The sequence below is a fragment of the Cyclopterus lumpus genome, chromosome 14, assembly GCF_009769545.1.
Source record: "Cyclopterus lumpus isolate fCycLum1 chromosome 14, fCycLum1.pri, whole genome shotgun sequence".
In the NCBI taxonomy this organism is placed as follows: Eukaryota; Metazoa; Chordata; class Actinopteri; order Perciformes; family Cyclopteridae; genus Cyclopterus; species Cyclopterus lumpus.
This window is the reverse complement of record NC_046979.1, coordinates 21,213,146-21,230,990: the sequence shown is the minus strand read 5'-3', so window position 1 is coordinate 21,230,990 and position 17,845 is coordinate 21,213,146. Positions and strand designations below refer to the sequence as shown.

The 17,845-nt window shown below is 42.5% G+C and overlaps 1 protein-coding gene across 10 annotated transcripts in view; it reads right to left on the bottom strand.

Moving 5' to 3' along the window:
- The window catches only part of amot (angiomotin), a 58,545-nt gene that overhangs the window by 11,386 nt on the left and 29,314 nt on the right, over positions 1-17,845 (bottom strand). For 8 of the 10 annotated variants that reach the window (XM_034549839.1, XM_034549837.1, XM_034549836.1 and 5 more), the window contains 3 exons: positions 6,286-6,414; positions 3,272-3,510; positions 2,583-2,837 (listed from right to left, as the gene is read on the bottom strand). In XM_034549839.1, coding sequence (XP_034405730.1) covers positions 2,583-2,837; positions 3,272-3,510; positions 6,286-6,414 — 623 coding nt within the window. Of the gene's footprint in view, positions 1-2,188; positions 2,325-2,582; positions 2,838-3,271; positions 3,511-6,285; positions 6,415-17,845 lie in introns of all 10 variants that reach the window. The other 2 variants (XR_004611039.1, XM_034549842.1) reach the window with 2 other exon arrangements.

Below are 17,845 nucleotides of genomic sequence, written 5' to 3'. Positions count from 1 at the left end.
AAATGTAACTGAAATAAAAACCCAGCCATACCATTCCTATATGGGATGGTCTCCTTTGCCTCCTGTATTTCTGAAATGTTTTTTGCCTTGCTTCCATGTAGAGCACTTTGTAAACCCTGTTTTAAAAAGGTGCTATATAAATAAAGTTTTATTAATATTATTGTTATTCCGTAAGTGTCTGGGACCTAATCTAAAGACTAGTTCTTTAGAATAATCCAACCTTCTTCCCCATTCCATAACAAAGTGTGATACAGAGGTGACGACCAAATCTACCAGAAAAGTTGGGAGGTAAGAACCCTGGGTGAAGGTTTGGCAGTGTTAGTGGAGAGATGCACAATAGGCAGTGCAGATTGGACAGTACGACAGGCCCAAGTGAAGGTGATGTTCCTAGTTATGTTCAGAAAACACCTCTAAAAGAATTAAATAAACTTTTTTTAGCCCACGACGATCCTTCTGAAAGACTGAGCTGCTGCAGCACACCTGCATAATAGACTGGCCAGAATAATTGGACTGGGCCATTCTACCACAGCCTGAGGGGTGTCCTGTACATCTACACCACTATGGAGATCTTCTTTCCCCTTCAGTAAACCATGGACTCACAAACATCATATATATTCTGCAGTTGGAAGATGGATCAGGAGTGTCTCTTGTTTCATAGAGCTCTCATTATGTTGTTCGTCCTAAATTCTGATTAGTACGTTTTGTAGACCGTAACACAATTATGTTGAACTTATTTATTACTTTGTTCTTATTTTGTTCCCCATTGTAATTCTTGTAAATATTAAGTGTGAATAAAATCCTTATTTTTTCCACCTTTACATGCCCTCCCAGTTTTACGTGTACCCTGGTCCTTCACAGCCGGACAGCCGTCGGAGTTACCACCGTGTTAGGTGCGAGCCTGCCTCTCACCTTTCCCTGAAGCAGGACCTAATTTACGTTATAGTAGAAATGAAATGTGAGAGGTATCATTACACATACAATGATGCCTCTCACACATTTAATTTCCCTGCCTATCAGACGTTACTTTGCACTTATAGAACCTCTTATCAAACAGTCAAACCAACAGTGTTATTTGTGCTTGTCCTAGTGAGCCATAACTACAAGACAAGATCTCCAATTTCACTTGATATTTCATCAGCGCTTTCTGCTCTCTTCTTCTCTTCAGAAGAGAGGGCCGGACTACCGACACTCGTTGTGCGCTGTGGAGCAGCTGATGAAATTATCATCTGTAAGATTACGTTAAATAGTATTAAAGAATTGCAGAAACAAGTGTCAGTTTTCAATAATCTTCTAATACTGGGCATATAACACCAAGTGCGATTTTAGTTTTCATAAAGTGTGAGTAAAATAGCTGCAGTGAATATGATTAAATTATGGTTAATCCCATAGTGACATATATGCAGCACACTGTACATAAACAAACTGTAAATAGCTATCTGATGCAATGCAAAGCTCACTGGAGAAGAGGAGTAACCATGGTGATATCACTCACTCTGCCTTCTCAAGTCATCTCACCTGGTAAATCTTCACCACCTGCACCGAACGATTGTGTAAATTAGCAGTGTGGAAAGCCAGTGACAGCTCTCGTACAATCACTCCATATTTTCATTATCAGTCCTCATCATAATGCCATAAGACACAGTTTTTTCTGTTTACATGGATTGTGGAAATCTGGATTGTGGTCCATGCCTACTACTCATCATTCATAATTTCTGTCATATTCATTGAATGTGTTGTAACTCTGTAATGCTGTTCATCTGTACACATGACATCTATTGGGTCCGATCAGACATAGTATGGTGGTATTTGTCAAGGTGAAATCTTGCATGTCAAGACTAAGCTTGAAATACTTTTATACTTGTGTGATTGAGTAACGGTGTGAAAATGATTTATCGTTAACGATGGGGGTGTTATGACTGTTTATTTTCCCTGTACTGTTGTCCCTTTTCATTCTCAAGCAGTCCCTTTTCCTTCTCTAGCAGTTCTAGCAGTCCCTTTTCAAACAGGCACACATTTACAGTGAATTTATTAATTAGCATCTTCAGAGAGTTGTTGGTAACTGAAACTCATAAGGGATGCCATGCTTTATATCATGCCATATTTTACAGTCTGAAGGTGTGCATTTGATAATAACCTTTGTTTGATTAAATCCCAAATACAGTATACCTGTCATGTTTAAATTCCTTACCTGAAATTTTAAGAAATGCCTCCTGTAGCGACCTGTAGCTTGCGATCTGAAGATGTAATTTATCTTTTCTCTTTGCCATTGCTCTGCCTATGGTTTTTGGTGCCAAGGCAACATTTAGACTTTGCCAAATGGGTAACTGCAATTGGATGCAAAAACGTTATGGCCATGTTTTTACAGCAAAATCATTGGTGCTCTATCTTTTGTGAATAGCATCTTGTGAAAGGGCAAATAGCATTTGCAAGTGATGTACATGGTGCAATCAACTCTTTGTGCCCTTGAATCTTTTTCCTGATTACCACAAGATATCACTCTCCAACTGAGACATATTGTGAGTGTGATCAGAGCCTTAGACATCCACCAGCTCCTACTGATATGTCTGACAGTGTGAGCTGACCTGCTATGCGGTCCGGGATGTAGACTGGGCTGGGGCTGAACAGGCGAGAAGGAGGCGTCATGCTCTGCAGGCCTGGAGTGCTGGGCTTGCCGGTGTCCTGACTCTGTCCCTTCTCGGTCTGCGTGCAGCTGTCCCTGCTGCCTGTCTTTGAGTGACCTGCGGTCATGGGGGTGGAAGGAAGCACTGGTGAGGGAGATGATGAGATTGACCCTGTCCTGAGAGACTCTGTACGAAACTCGTAACCCAGCAGACCACCTGGAGGAATAGAAGAGAGCAATCTTTACTCACAAGCACCGTAGCTACAAGTAGCCATGATGCAAACCTCCTGTCCATTCCAGGATCAAGCACCGGACATGTGGTGACAGAGCTTTCTCCATAGATGCCCCCTCCCTCTGGAACTCTCTCTCAAAACTCAGAGACAGCTCTGACCTTTCCTTATTCAAATCTCAAATCAAATCCACCTTTTCAGAACTGCTTTTAATGAGTGACTAATGTGTGTTCACTTTTATGATGATTTTAACATTTGTAAAGTGTCTGAGAATTTTGAAAAGCGCTATATAAAAAAAAGTATTATTATTAATAAGTAACTGTCTATTCCCAATCCTCACTCATAGTAACATTCAGCTGCTGTTCTTAAAAGTATTACATGGGGTAAATATTATGTAATGACCGTGTGTTCTGGTTCTTACCCAGGCTGCCCTTCCAGCTGGTGTCCTTGCGTTCTTCGGTAATGGGGGAGCTACTGAGGCCCAGGCTGTGAGAGAGCACTCCTGAACCACCAGAGCCAGTGTTGGAAATGGACATCAGGGACTTGGTGGGCCTCATGGCAGATTGCGCATCTGCCTTGATGGGCTCCTTCCTGGAGCGCTGGTGAAGCACCTTGATCATAGCGTCTTTCTCTATAATCTGTGCATGGAGATTCTTTATCCTGAATTAGGCAGAACAAGAGGGAGGACCATAATTAAACCAAAGGAAACCATGAGAGCTATAAAAGTGCTTTTACATCACTAATTCTTCATTTGATCCAGACTAAGTTAACATGAAGTCAGATCGACTGACCGGTAACTTGTTCATTGAACAGTTTTTGTGATGCTATCCTGCATCATCAGATGTACAATGTTGAAAAATCCAGAGACCCACAATAGTTCTTGCAGCTCATTACAGCTCTTGCTCTTCTAACCAAGAAATAATTGGATATATCATGATCATAACCTGACTAAAACTGGACCTCATTTGTCATCAATACCAGTCGGGTAGAAACTAGGACGAAAAATCAGCATTGTGTGCTGTAATATTAGCATGATCCCTAAATTTAACTTTTTAATGAAATCATACACAACACATCTTTTTTTAACGTGTTTTCACATTCTTTTGAATCAGGAACAATCTCTGCCTTCACTGCTGATATGCATGTGCATTCCAATGGGTACTAAATATTTTTTTAATATAGAGAATGCTTATATTATCTTTTCTTTACAGTTGACAATTACCAGTTTAACTTTTAAATTCCTGCCAGAATCATAGATCTGCTTTCAATCAAACCCGTGGTTTGCTTTGCTTTCACACCACAAACAAAATGCACCAGAGCCTGCGTATTCGGGCAGTCTCTGTCCAGTTGTTTGGACCGCAGAATTTAAAGTTATATTCTTGAAGACTTTCATTTAAAATAATGTATGTTAAGTCACTATCTGTCAATACAAACATTGACAAAATGTTCATTTAGCCCAGTGGTTCACAAAAATTTTCTGTCAAGCCCCACTTCGGAGGAAGAAAAATGTTCATGCCCCACCGCCCAACAAAATTGTAACAAAATGGTCCATGCTGAATTTTTATTGAAATAACAACTTTTTGTGACTCCTCCATCTGTGCTTTTTCAAATAATAGAATTACTTTGCAATCACTTTCACTTAAACCAGATTGCTCCATTAGACAAACAACTAATTAAATGTTTTCAATCACTTTATTAGAATACAAATACAATTCTATGCAAAACTGTGCAAAAAAGAACTAATATTTGGCAAAAGAATAGCTTATTGTGGCTGCAATTAACCTCTTTTGCACAGAATATATTTTCAAGATAATAACAATCTAGTGCAACCTGTGAAAAACTCAGACAAAACAAGTTCAAATATTTGGCAATAAAGAGTTTTACACTGCATATCTTTTCAAAACAACAATAACGTGCAACCTTTGGAAAACAAAACTAGTGCAGATATGTGTGAGCCATCATGTTTTATCAGTATTAGCTTTCCACTACAAATCTTTTTAAAACGGGGTTGCAGGTGTTAAAGTTCAGAAGAATCTCGAGCTGCCTGGTGCTTGGAAGAAGAAGTCCCGAAGCCAGAGATATATAATAAACAGTATTTAATTTAACAAACAAGGGTCCTATATATATATATATATATGGTCCGATCGGACGCGCTTACGTGATTTCCGCTTCCACAGACTCTCGGCTGAGCGCTCTGGCGTAGCCAACAGGTTCCTGTCTGGCGCAGCCCCGTAAGAGCCCAAATCCGCGTCTCACAACTAGTTTTATTCGCAGTGCATTCGCTGAGCTAAGCTCCCATTGGTTAATAGTGACATACATGCAAAATGTCAACATTATCACAGCATGCTACCCTGACCAGGTGAAAAGAGGGGAGGTTTACGCGGAGAGCTCGCCAGCTGTTTCATACTTCCGGTTTTCGGAGCTCTTTAGAACAGCTGTTTTTAACGATCTCTCCAGAGAAACCCATAACCAATACATTTCATTGATACTTGAGTCATCCTATTATTAGGACAACCATAAAACATCAGTCAGCATTACAGTTTCAATAATACAGTGATCATACTTTCTATGCTTTCTCAATACACATTCTTCAGAATATTCCTCATAATATCCCTAATTAATTATCATATCTTTCTTTATGTATTAATTTAAAACATAGACTCTCTTATTTACATGTGCAAGTGTATATACAATCCACTACAACTCAACACAGGCTTGATACAGCCTCTCAATTCATGCTAAATTTTGAGCTCTTGTTTTGAAGGGCAACAGCATAAAGATGATCTCACGGAGGTAGGATGTGGCGAGTCGCCAAGAATCTCGGCCGTCACGCATGCGCAAGTGTTACCTGTTAACGGCGTAACTTAAACATTTACACAAAGGTACAGGCATTTTGCTCTTTATTTATTAATGACTTCATTTTATGTCTGTGTACTTTGTAATATGTGAAGTTCTCAACAATCTGCATGCCTTGGCGCCCCACAGTTTGAGAACCACTGATTTAGCCTATTGCCCACTCATGAAAGTATTGCAATATTTATATAGGTTCTGTATTAATAACTGGGTGTCAGAAAACACGCATGCAACCGTGGACACAATTCAGAGAAATAGAAGCTCCTGTATAAACAAAAAGACATCTTAAAAAGGTGGTATTTATATGAGCCAGGATAATATGAACCAAGACACAAGGGCATTTGATGGTCCGACGTTTGTGGTACTTCCACAACATGTACAAAGCAGAAATAGTGGTGATTTCTTCTATGGTGGATGGCGGAAATGATAACTTATTCGATGGAGATAAGCCACTCCTTCTGCACTTTTCTAAAAGCTTTGTGGATGTATTGTCTTGTTCAATATTCCCTTTCAGGATTGCTACTTAAGCTGGCAGCTTGAACTCAGGGAGGCTGTATGTACTGTATGTGGAGAGTGCTTTACCTGCTTTCCATGTCCAGACAGCGCCGATTGGCCATGAGAATCTCCTCTTCTTCCTTCTGGATTCGAGCCTCCACCGACGTGTCATAGCTGCTGCTTGGAGAATGGCTCATCACTGGAATAGATGTATCCCTGAAAAACAGAGTTCAAAACTAACTCATCCACGGGACTACAGACTAAATTACTGACCTGTTCTGAATGCTGAGATAGGTGGTCACACACAGTGCATAGAAAATATACATATAAAAATAAAATAAACGTACTTAAATATTAAAAAAAATGGTGATGCTCAGATTAAATTCATTGCTGCTGAATCCTGAAATCAAAACTAAAGAGATAATTGGGATTTGGTCTGAGGGTAGCCCCCAAACAAACGCTGCAGAATTTACTTTGGGAAAACTATAATACAGTGTAAAATATTCTGTTACAAGTAAAAGTCCTAAATACAAAATGTTACTTAAAGGAAAAGTACAAAAGTAATATAGTTAATAAACCAAAAGTATTTTACTGATTATGCCGAATAATATATACCGGTAGTATGTTAATGTATTATATTTATTGATGCATTATTGTGTTTATCACTTAAATATTGCAGCTGGTAAAAGGTGAAGCTCAATTTAACTCATTTATATAATGCTGGATAGTTTAATCTATAATAATAATAATAATACACCATTAAGTCAGACTGGAGGACCTATTGTTCTTCTAATTAGGGTCCGAGCGACTGACAAAGTCAGTTCGAGAGGACCCAATTGAAATAGCAAGGATTTTAATTATTATTATTATTATTATTAGGGTCCGAGCGACTGACAAATTCAGTCCGAGAGGACACTATTAAAAGGATTTGTATTATTATTATTGTCTTTAGAGTCTAAGCGACTGAGGTCCGAGCGACCCTATTAAAATTGCAAGGATTCTTATTATTCTTCTTCATGATTTTTATTTTAGATATTTGAGCGCATATGTGGGGTACTTGCCATACTCAAAAACTCACCAAATGTTGCAACCTTGTCAGGCATGGTGAAAATAGACGTATTTTATAGACGTCAAATTTGTATTAAAATAAAAGGCTCTCTAGCGCCCCATCGAAGTTGGACCGGCGACACACCTCACCCAGAATGTCCGATTGACTTGATTTTTCACACATGTCAATATCCACCTGTTCTACAAAAAAGCCTTTCAGACCCCTAAGCTCCGCCTACTTAGATTTACCGCCAGGTTTTATTTTGTGAAAAACAAATAATTGCAAACTAGTTCTAGACGCTTTGTCCGATTCATACCAACATTTCTGTAGATCATATGTGTGGCATCACCTAATCTTATCAAAAGCTTTTTAATATCTTATTGTGTTAAGGAGATATGGACCAATGAACCTCTTAGGGGAGTGTCTTGTTTTTCAATGCTCATAACTTCTCCACTATTTGGACTATTTACTCAACTTGTAGTTTATGTGCACATTGCATTCTGTAACATGCACAAAAAATCGTGTGCGATTTAAACACTAAGGGGAGCAACAGTAATTCGCCCAATTTGGATTTATTTGTCATTTTTTGCCATTTTGAGCATTTGTACTTCTACACACTCCTCCCATAAAATTCCGATTGACTTCAATTTTCCACTGGACCTCCTCAAATCTGCCCCAAACTTGTCATGCTTGATAAAAGTCACGGCCTGAGGATATCTACAAGCTTATTTTCAACTAATCAAAGCACCACCTACTGGCGAAAGGAAATCAGCGTTACGTGACAAACGGAGCGAGGATTCGTTCAACGCTGCTCGCAGCTTTAATGTTTGTTATTCGGTGTGGCTAACTGAATGTTCTCCTGCGGGCTTATTAGTTGGAATGCTTCAGCAGTCCAACTATTGTTCTTGTAATCTTTATTAAACTTATTATTATTATTATTAGTTGGAATGCTTCAGCAGTCCAACTATTGTTCTTCAAATCTTTATTCAACTTTAACTTAATCTATTTCTTCCGTACGTATTTTAAACTGTAACTAGTCCTTCATATCACTGTTACGACGTAACAGTGATACTTATGTGATACTAATGTTCGCCGGACCTGGAATCTCTTATCATTCACTGCAAACCCTTCTACTCTCCACGTGAGTTCGCTTCATTCATCCTGGCCGGAGTGTACATGCCGCCGCAGGGAAATGTGCAGGAGGCACAGCTGACCCTTGCCGAACAGATACGGTGTGTGGAGCGGACCTAACCGGACTCTGTAGTTATTGTACTCAGGGATTTTAACAAAGGAAACCTCAGCCATGAACTTCCTAAATATAGACAGTTAATTAAATGCCCTACTAGAGAGAAGAGCATTCTGGACCACTGCTACACAACAATTAGCAGGGCCTATCACGCCGTCCCTCGTGCTGCACTGGGAAACTCTGACCACGTCATGGTTCATCTGATTCCCTCATACAGGCAGAAACTAAAGCTCTGCAAACCTGTGGTGAGGAAATTCAAGAAGTGGACCAGTGAGGCTCTGGAAGATCTACGGGTGTGCTTGGACTGTACTGACTGGGATGTCTTCAGGACTGCTACCAACAGCCTGGATGAGTACACAGAGGCTGTAACTTCCTACATCAGCTTCTGTGAGGACAGCTGTATTCCATCCAGCTCCAGGGTGAGTTATAACAACGACAAACCCTGGTTCACAGCGGAGCTCAGGAAGCTAAGACTGCAGAAGGACCAGGCATTCAGGAGTGGGAACAAGGACCTGTACACAGAGTCAAAATACAGGTTTAGCAAGGCGGTGAGAGATGCTAAATGACTGTACTCTGAGAAACTGCAACAACAGCTCTCAGCAAACGATTCTGCTTCTGTCTGGAGAGGGCTCAGGCAGATCACCAACTACAAGCCCAAATCACCCCACTCCATGAACAACGTGCTTCTGGCAGACGACCTGAATGAGTTCTACTGCCGCTTTGAAAGACAATGGAGCAGTCCTGAGGCCATCCCCCACAGCTCCATCAACAAGCCACAGACCATCAGCCCACCAGCACAGGTTCCCCCCGAGGCTGTGTTCTTTCCCCTCTGCTTTTCTCCCTTTATACCAACAGCTGCACCTCCAGTCACCAGTCCGTCAAGCTCCTGAAGTTCGCGGATGACACCACCCTCATTGGACTCATCTCTGGTGGGGACGAGACCGCCTACAAGTGGGAGACTGACCACCTGGTGACCTGGTGCAGCCAGAACAACCTGGAGCTCAACGCTCTGAAGACAGTGGAGATGGTTGTGGATTACAGGAAGAATGCAGCCCCACCCGCCCCTCATCCTGTGTGACTCCCCCGTCGACGCTGTGGAGTCCTTCCGCTTCCTGGGCTCCATCATTACCCAGGACCTCAAGTGGGAGCTGAACATCAGCTCCATCACCAAGAAGGCCCAGCAGAGGATGTTCTTCCTGAGGCAGCTGAGAAAATTCAACATGCCAGGGAAAATGATGGTGCACTTCTACACTGCCATCGTTGAGTCCATCATCTGCTCCTCCATCACCGTCTGGCACCCTGCAGCCACGGCCAAAGACAAGTGCAGGCTGAAGCGCATCATCCGCTCGGCCGAGAGGGTTATTGGCTGCAATCTGCCATCCCTCCAGGTCCTGTTCACTTCTAGGTCACTGAAGCGGGCCAGAAAGATTGTCACTGACCCCTCCCACCCTGGACACAACCTGTTCGAGTCCCTCCCCTCTGGTAGGAGGCTGCGGTCCATCAGGACAAAAACCACCCGCCACACCAAAAGTTTTTTCCCGTCGGCAGTCGGGCTCATCAATGGAGCCCGGTCCTCCACTGACTGACTGTCAACCCCAGGACTACCTCCTCTTCTTCCTCCTTCCTCTCTCCTCCTCCTCCACACACGTCACTTTAACATGCACTTTAACTTAAACACACGTCACATGTAACATACACTTTAACTTAAACACACATGTCACTTGAAACACACACCTAAACACTTTAACATTATTTGTTGTCTGAGCACTTCATCTTTATCTTATACTTAATACATTGCACTGTTGCTGTCTCGTTGATTGTTGTTTGTCATGTCTAATGTTGCACCTTCCGCCAAAAAAAATTCCTCGTTTGTGTAAACATTCCTGGCAATAAACAGTTTCTGATTTCGATTCTGATATTATCAGCTATTGAAACCCTTCAAATATTAAAATATTCAGCTCCTTCGGGAATCGACCGGAAAGACTTTCCATATTTCAAACTTTTCAAATCTTCCTATTATAAATCTTTTATGGTTATTATTTTAAATTGGATCAAAATGGAGAAAGTCTTCAAATTTAAAAATCAACCTTCAGCTAAAGACACCATTTCAATTTTAAAATGTTCACAGAACCGTCAACTATTACTGTATATTTTCAGATATCTTTTATCTTTTCACATTTTCAAATTAACTTTAAAAGCCTACAATGTCTGTATACTTTCAGCTAAAGACACCATTTAATCTTGAAAATGTTGACAAAATTGTTAGCTATAACTTTATAATTCAGCTTTTATACTTATTTAACTGTCCCAGTTTTAGTTGTATGTGTTTTTCAGGTCGTTTGAGAGTTTTCAATGAGTGTGTGTGTGGTTGGACTAGAGGTGTAATGTCATCGCCAGAGTGGAGAGCAGCTTCAGGATCTTGCGAAAAAAAGATTTGTATATCGCCACTACGGCCACAATTCTCACTCTTTAGACATAATTCATGGTACAGTAGTAGGGAATCTTATGCTTGTTGTACACATGTAACAATGGAATCCAACAGTTTCACACATTTGTCTGGAGAAGCCTTAACGAGGGAGCAAGTCCACCTCTCTGCCCCATCCGACTCAATTATATATTTCCCTCCAAAGAGTCTTCTCACAGACAGTCGTACATGATTTCTAAATCGCTGCTAAAGACACATATCTTACACTACAGTCCCACCATTCACAGTCCCACCATTAACAGTCATCCTTCCTCTCAAAAAATATTGTCGAAAGAAATAGAGCTACGGTTAACTGACTTTTTGAAATAGTTAGATAGGTGTTCCTTTTAGCTTTAACTCAATGTTTAGCCTGGCAACTGTCGTCCCTTTGAAGTTATCACTATGGCAACCTTTGATGTTGGAAGCACACGTGTTCTAATTAGTGCAGTTTGAAAGACAGACACACACACAGAGATTCTCATTTATATGACGTTATGGGCCACACAGACAACTGCAGGCTGCTGACGTCCATGTGCATGTGTGTGTGCGCGCGAGTCAACAGCCTCGCCTGCGTGAACCGCCGCCCGCGTGTGTTTGTGTCTTTATAGAGAGATCAGAGGAGAAACAGCTTCAGGAGTTGCTCAGGTCACATTTACTCAACAAACATAACAAACACATCAGCGCGTTCGGCTCAGTCTTTCCTCTCTATTGATAACTTCACTGGTAATAATAATACATTTGTTTTATAAGGCGCCTTTCAAGGCACTCAAGGTCGCCTTCTTGACTGGTGTCAAGGAACACCTGCCATTGTCCTGACTGAGACCAGTATCGATAAGTGGGCAATTCCTTCAACGAACTGAGGGCGGGGTCGACACAGCTGTAGCTAATTATTGCCAACTCTGGTGTAAAACCAGGTGGGGGCTTGAAGCGTCAGAGAAGACTCCAAGGATAAAGACACTGTAGTCTAAACATTTCCCTGTGAAAATGTGTTTTCTTTCCATAGCTGTGTGCACATCTACTCGTAGATACTATAGACCTCGGACTCGTTCACACACGCATCAAAATCCCTACTCTCTTATTTATCCCTCCCGCTCCACACAGACCCAGCACCTCGTCACAGGAGGCCTCTGGAACTGCCAGTCAGCTAACCGCAAGGTCAACTTCATCTCTGGCTTCGCTATCAAGCAATCGCTGGACTTCCTGGCTCTCACTGAGACTTGGATCGCACCAGACAACACATCCTTGAGCAAAACACTTAACCCTGAATTGTTCCCTGTAGCTGTGTCTACGGTGTATTAATGCAACATGATTGTAAGTCGCTTTGGATAAAAGCGTTAGCTAAATGACATGTAATGTAATGTAACATCTACCCCTGCTGCTCTCTCCTCCGCCTTCTCCCTCAGCCACACACCCAGAACCACTAGCCGCGGTGGTGGCACAGGTCTATTCATCTCACCCAAATAGAGTTTTTCTCTTCCATTATTTACCCCACTGTCTATTGAGTTTCATGCTGTGACAGTTACTCATCCAGTTCAACTAATCATTGTTGTTCTCTACTGTCCACCTGGTTCCTTGGGAGACTTCTTGGAAGAATTAGATTTCCTCCTATCCAACTTCCTAGAAAACGGCCCCCGCTCATCCTTCTGGGCGACTTTAACATCCAGACAGAGAAGTCTGGTGACCTGTTACTCTTACTGTTCTCCTTTGCTCTCTCGCTCCGTCCTTCCCCTCCTACTCACAAACCCTCCTCTCTGGCCTTGTCTGTTCTGTCAGCCCTCCCTTCAACTGACTCGTTCTCACTCATGCATCCTAACTCTGCCACTGCCACTCTCCTCTCTACTCTGTCTTCCTCTCTTGATTCTCTCTGTCCTCTTACGACTCCGTGGTTGTCCGGACCGGTGCGCACCGAGAGAGCCACTATGCAAGCCTCGGAAAGGAAATGGCGAAAAACCAAACACGCCGACGACCTGCTCGCCTCTCACTCTTTTCTCTCCTCCTTCTCTGCCTCCATCTCTGCAGCCAAAAGCTTGTTCTACCAATCCAGAATCGAAACAACCCACTTTGTTGACATACGCTCCTCATTTACTAATCCATCTTCTATAACTACACCTCCATTAACTTCATCTTCTTCCCCTTCGCTTTCCTCTTTTACCCCCCTCTCTCCCATTCAAGTTCTTACCTTGGTAACCTCCACCCGCCCAACCACCTGCCCTATTGAACCCATCCCATCTCACATTGTCCAGTCTATTGCTCCCGACCTTCTTCCCTTTCTCACCCATTATATTAATACCTCTCTCTCTACTTTCCTAACTCTCTGAAAGAGGAAAGAGTTAACGCTCTCCTGAAGAAACCCACTCTCAACCCATCTGAAGTCAACAACTACAGACCTGTCTCCCTCCTCCCCTTCCTTTCCAAAACTCTAGAGCGAACTATCTTTAACCAAGTCTCCTCCTTTCTCCACCATAACAACCTTCTTGACCCTCACCAGTCTGGATTCAAGGCCGGCCACTCAACAGAGACTGCCCTCCTTGCTGTCTCTGAGCAGCTTCACACTGCTAGAGCAGCCTCGCTCTCCTCTGTCCTTATCCTTCTAGGCCCTTCTGCTGCCTTTGACACAGTGAACCACCAGATCCTTATTTCTTCCCTCCAGGACCTGGGTATCTCAGGCACTGCGCTCTCCCTCTTCTCATCCTACCTCACTTACCGGGTAACCTGGAGAGGATCTGTGTCTGAGCCTTGTCCTCTCACTACTGGGGTCCCTCCGGGCTCAGTCCTGGGTCCTCTTCTCCTCTCTCTGTACACCAACTCTCTCGGCTCTGTCATTGGCTTCTCCTACCATAGCTACGCTGACACTAGGGCTGCAACAACGAATCGATAAAATCGATTATTAAATAGTTGGCAACGAATTGCATTATCGATTCGTTGCGTCGCGCGATTATTACGCCACCCAATAAGACGCGGAGATGTATAAGTATATTAAAAAAAAAAATTTAGTTGAGCGCGGAGCAACAAAAAAAAGCCGGTAGAGCAAAGACCATCGGAGAGACCCGTAACGTTGTGCGAGAACTAACTTATTTCCCCGGTGGTAAACGGCTGTTTCTACGGAGACAAGCCACGCCCCCTTCCCTTCCTGCCCGCCTGCATGCTGCTGCTGCTCCGGCAGCGCTGGAAGCGGAAGTTATCGAGACGGAGTCGGTGAAACTCCGAGCTGTGTGAGCCTAGGGATGATGTTGGCCGTTTCTCAATCCAAAGTACGCTGAGTACAGACTTGTGTTCTTTTGGAGTCTGGACTTGGGAGTCCAGACTCCAGAGGACGCAGGACGGTTATTATACAATATAGTTATTGTAATTGCAACCCTCAGTTAAACTGATTTAACCTGTGAACTAAAAATAAACTCTTTGTGCTCGTTAGATCCTCCAAACCCGAATGATATCTCATGTGTAACCGCTACGGAGACACCAGAGCCAGCGGATCATTTGAAAAAGTCCTGCCGACATCAGGCTGTTCTCGGCGGCCACACTGAGCGCTGACCGCCCGGCGCTGCAGGCTCACCGGTCCCGCGAGCCGGAACTCAAATCTCCGAAACCGTCGGCGCATATTTTTTATCGGCTGAATCTCGGCAAACCGACCACAGATTTGATGCTTAAACTAATAACTTCTCGCCTGAAAACGTCCTAAAATTACATTCCGTGACTCAACAACAGTATTTAGAAAAAGTCAACTTTCAGTTGAGTATTTTGTCCTTCCCCATTGCTCCCCGTCGCTGGTGCTGTCCAAAGTCTCCTCTGATGCATCCTTTGGAAACTGGGCGGATCAAGTCACATCCGGGCATTTTTACCGTGCTTTGCGAGAAGCAAACTTTTGAATTGGAACAGTACTTGGGCCGCGACTGACGACGTTTCACAAGTCCACGAGAACACAAGTATGGACAAGAACGCATATTGAGAAACGGCCGTTATGAACCCAAACACCAGGGCGTTAGATGTTCCGAGGTTTATGGGATGTCCACAACAAGTATAAAGCAGAACTAGTGGTTATTTACGGTGGAAATAACTGTTTTTACGGAGACAAGACAAGCCACGCCCCCTTTTAAGTGTGTCTTATTTATGTACAATTTCTTTTAAAAATTAGCAGGTGCGGCCTATAGATAGGTGCGCTCTATAGTCCTGAATTTACGGTACCTGTTACCTGTGCATTTTCTGGCACAGTTCTGTTGAATAAAGGGTTGGAAATTAATGCTTTTTTGTTTTTTGTTTTATTATCCGATTCATTGATTAATCGAACAAATAATCAACAGATTAATCGATTATTAAAATAATCGTTAGTTGCAGCCCTAGCTGACACCCAATTGATCCTCTTGTTTCCCCAATCTGAAACACAGGTAGCAGCACGAATCTCTGCCTGTCTGACTGAGATCTCTCAGTGGATGTCACCTGAAAATTAACCCTAAGAACTGAACTTCTTTTCCTTCCAGGAAAAGGCTCTCCCACCCACGACCTGACTCAACTCAGTGTTGGCCCCGACTCTGACTGCCAGGAACCACAACATCACCGCAACAACATGCTCCTTTAGCGCCGTAGTAGCACTTTTGTAGCACTTAAATGGCTGTTACTGATAGCACTTTGAAGTTTAACTTTATTGAAGAAATTGTACTTTCCCGATTCTTGTTGTTCTGAGTTTGCACTCATGGTTGAATGCACTTATTGTAAGTCGCTTTGTATAAAAGTGTCAGCTAAATGACATGTAATGTAATGTAGTATTTTGGTGATTTGATCATGCTTTTTTTTTTTACAGGGTTTTAAATGGTTTGGTAGAAAATCCACTCCCAGTCTTAAGATCTTGTCTACCCTTCACCCTGGTGCCCTGGTTTCTCCCTCTCTCTCTCTCTTTTAATTTATCTTCCTCCCTCGGTCTCTCACTATTTCTCTTTTTTTTTTAAGTTATCACTATGGCAACCTTTGATGTTGGAAGCACACGGGGTGGGTTAGGATGATGGGTGATGACGACACCCGAAGTGTGTTTGTTATGTCCAGTCTGCCCTGTGACTTCGTTTTCGTCGCTGTCATTGCAGAAAACCCGCTTTGCAAAGAAGCTCTCCAAAACACGTTTGTTTTTTTTGACTCATTTTCTCTCGCTTGTGGGTTTGCTATAGCTCGCTAGCTTACTTATACGTAACCTCTTGAGATGTCACGTATTTCGTGACCTTGTGAGAGGCTCAGATGCACAGACGGATGTATCCGGTCCTTTTTCAAAATAAAACATTTTTACGACTTTGATAAAAACTTTTTTTTCTTCATTCACTCGTTCTGCGCGACCCGGTACCAACCAACCCGGGGGTTGGGGACCGCTGCACTAATACACACACAGGAAGGAAGGAAGCCAGTCAAGGAGACAAGGAAGGAAGGAATGAAAGGAAAGGGAGGGAAGGACACTTCCTCCACATTTTGAAAGGTTCTTTTTCATGAATTACCCAGCTTAGTCAGGGACACACAGCTGCTTCAAAGGAGCTAATCAGGGCAGCTTTATCAGCACATGCTCTCTCACCATGGCAACCAGTGATACACAGAGGCAGTGTGTGGTTCTGTGTGTGCTTATTAATATTATTCTAGTATGTCTTTGAGACCAAAAACAAGGTGCTTGGGCTACTGGTTAACTCTTAGAAGGTGGCACGTGAGGTAGTAGTTTGATAAGAATCCAGGCTTGAATACATCTACAGGCCCATTTTAAATCATAGGAATAGCATCACCTACTGGAAATAGCAAGTCTCTATACTCTTGCTACTCTTAATAGGTCAATCGGATTCACATCACAATTGTTCAACACAGAAGGCCGGCCGACAAAGCCTTTCAATTCAATATATTTAGTATAGCCCATAATCACAAATTTACATTACAATCACTCTCTTTGACTTCATGGAGTACCATTACTGTGGCGATGCATTCTTCACCATGAAAAAGCTAAGGGTTTTTGAAAAGCTAACTTTACTCAAGACATAACCAAACTTCACACAAACATTTAAAGTCCAAAAAGTAGCTACCTGATGTGGTTGTGGTGCTTGGGAGTGGCAAAGGGGATCGATAGTGCCCTCTACAAAATGTAGACAATGTAGCCTTCACAGTATGTTTGACCTAGATGTTCAAAATGTATCACATGTAGACTTTCAAAAAAAGTATATTGGTGCCATGGTCTAAACCAGTGGTCCCCAACCTTTGGTACCGGGCAGCACAGAAAGAATGAATAAAACAAGTATTTGATTGATTATCACATTCTGAAAGATGTTTTTTGTTTTTTTTAATGACCGGATACATCCCTCTGTGCATCTGTCCCTCTTGACACATGTCACTCGTCTTGGTGGCTAGGTGACGTCACTACATGGCCGAGCATATCAAGGAAAAGCTTCTTTAAGTTTGTTCATTAGCAATTGCATGGGTCTCTATGTCCTCTATGAACTGATCATAACCCGAAATGTGGGGTCATAAAACATTGTAGGGTCAGCCGTAACGGTTTGAGTGCCATGGATAATCCAAAGCCCTATTGAGCCTGTACTGGCATATGGTAAATAACTTATTAGTCCCCAGTGTGTCATGGAAGCAGCTCCTGAAATAAGTTTATAAATTCAGATTGTGACAAAAGAATACAAATATTCAAGTGTGGACAGCAGCTCTACAGGACTGAAACATAAAAACACACACGCACGCATGCAACCCCTGACATAAAGAGAACTTTGTAGTCCGCCATCATCGGCTGGACTACAAACAAAGATGAGAATTAATATCACCAGGAAAATCAACAATCCTGCAGACTGGTGCTCAGAGAACAACCTACTTCTCAACTTCTAAAACCAAGGACCTGATTGTTCATTTTAGAAAAAAGGAGAAGAAGATGCAC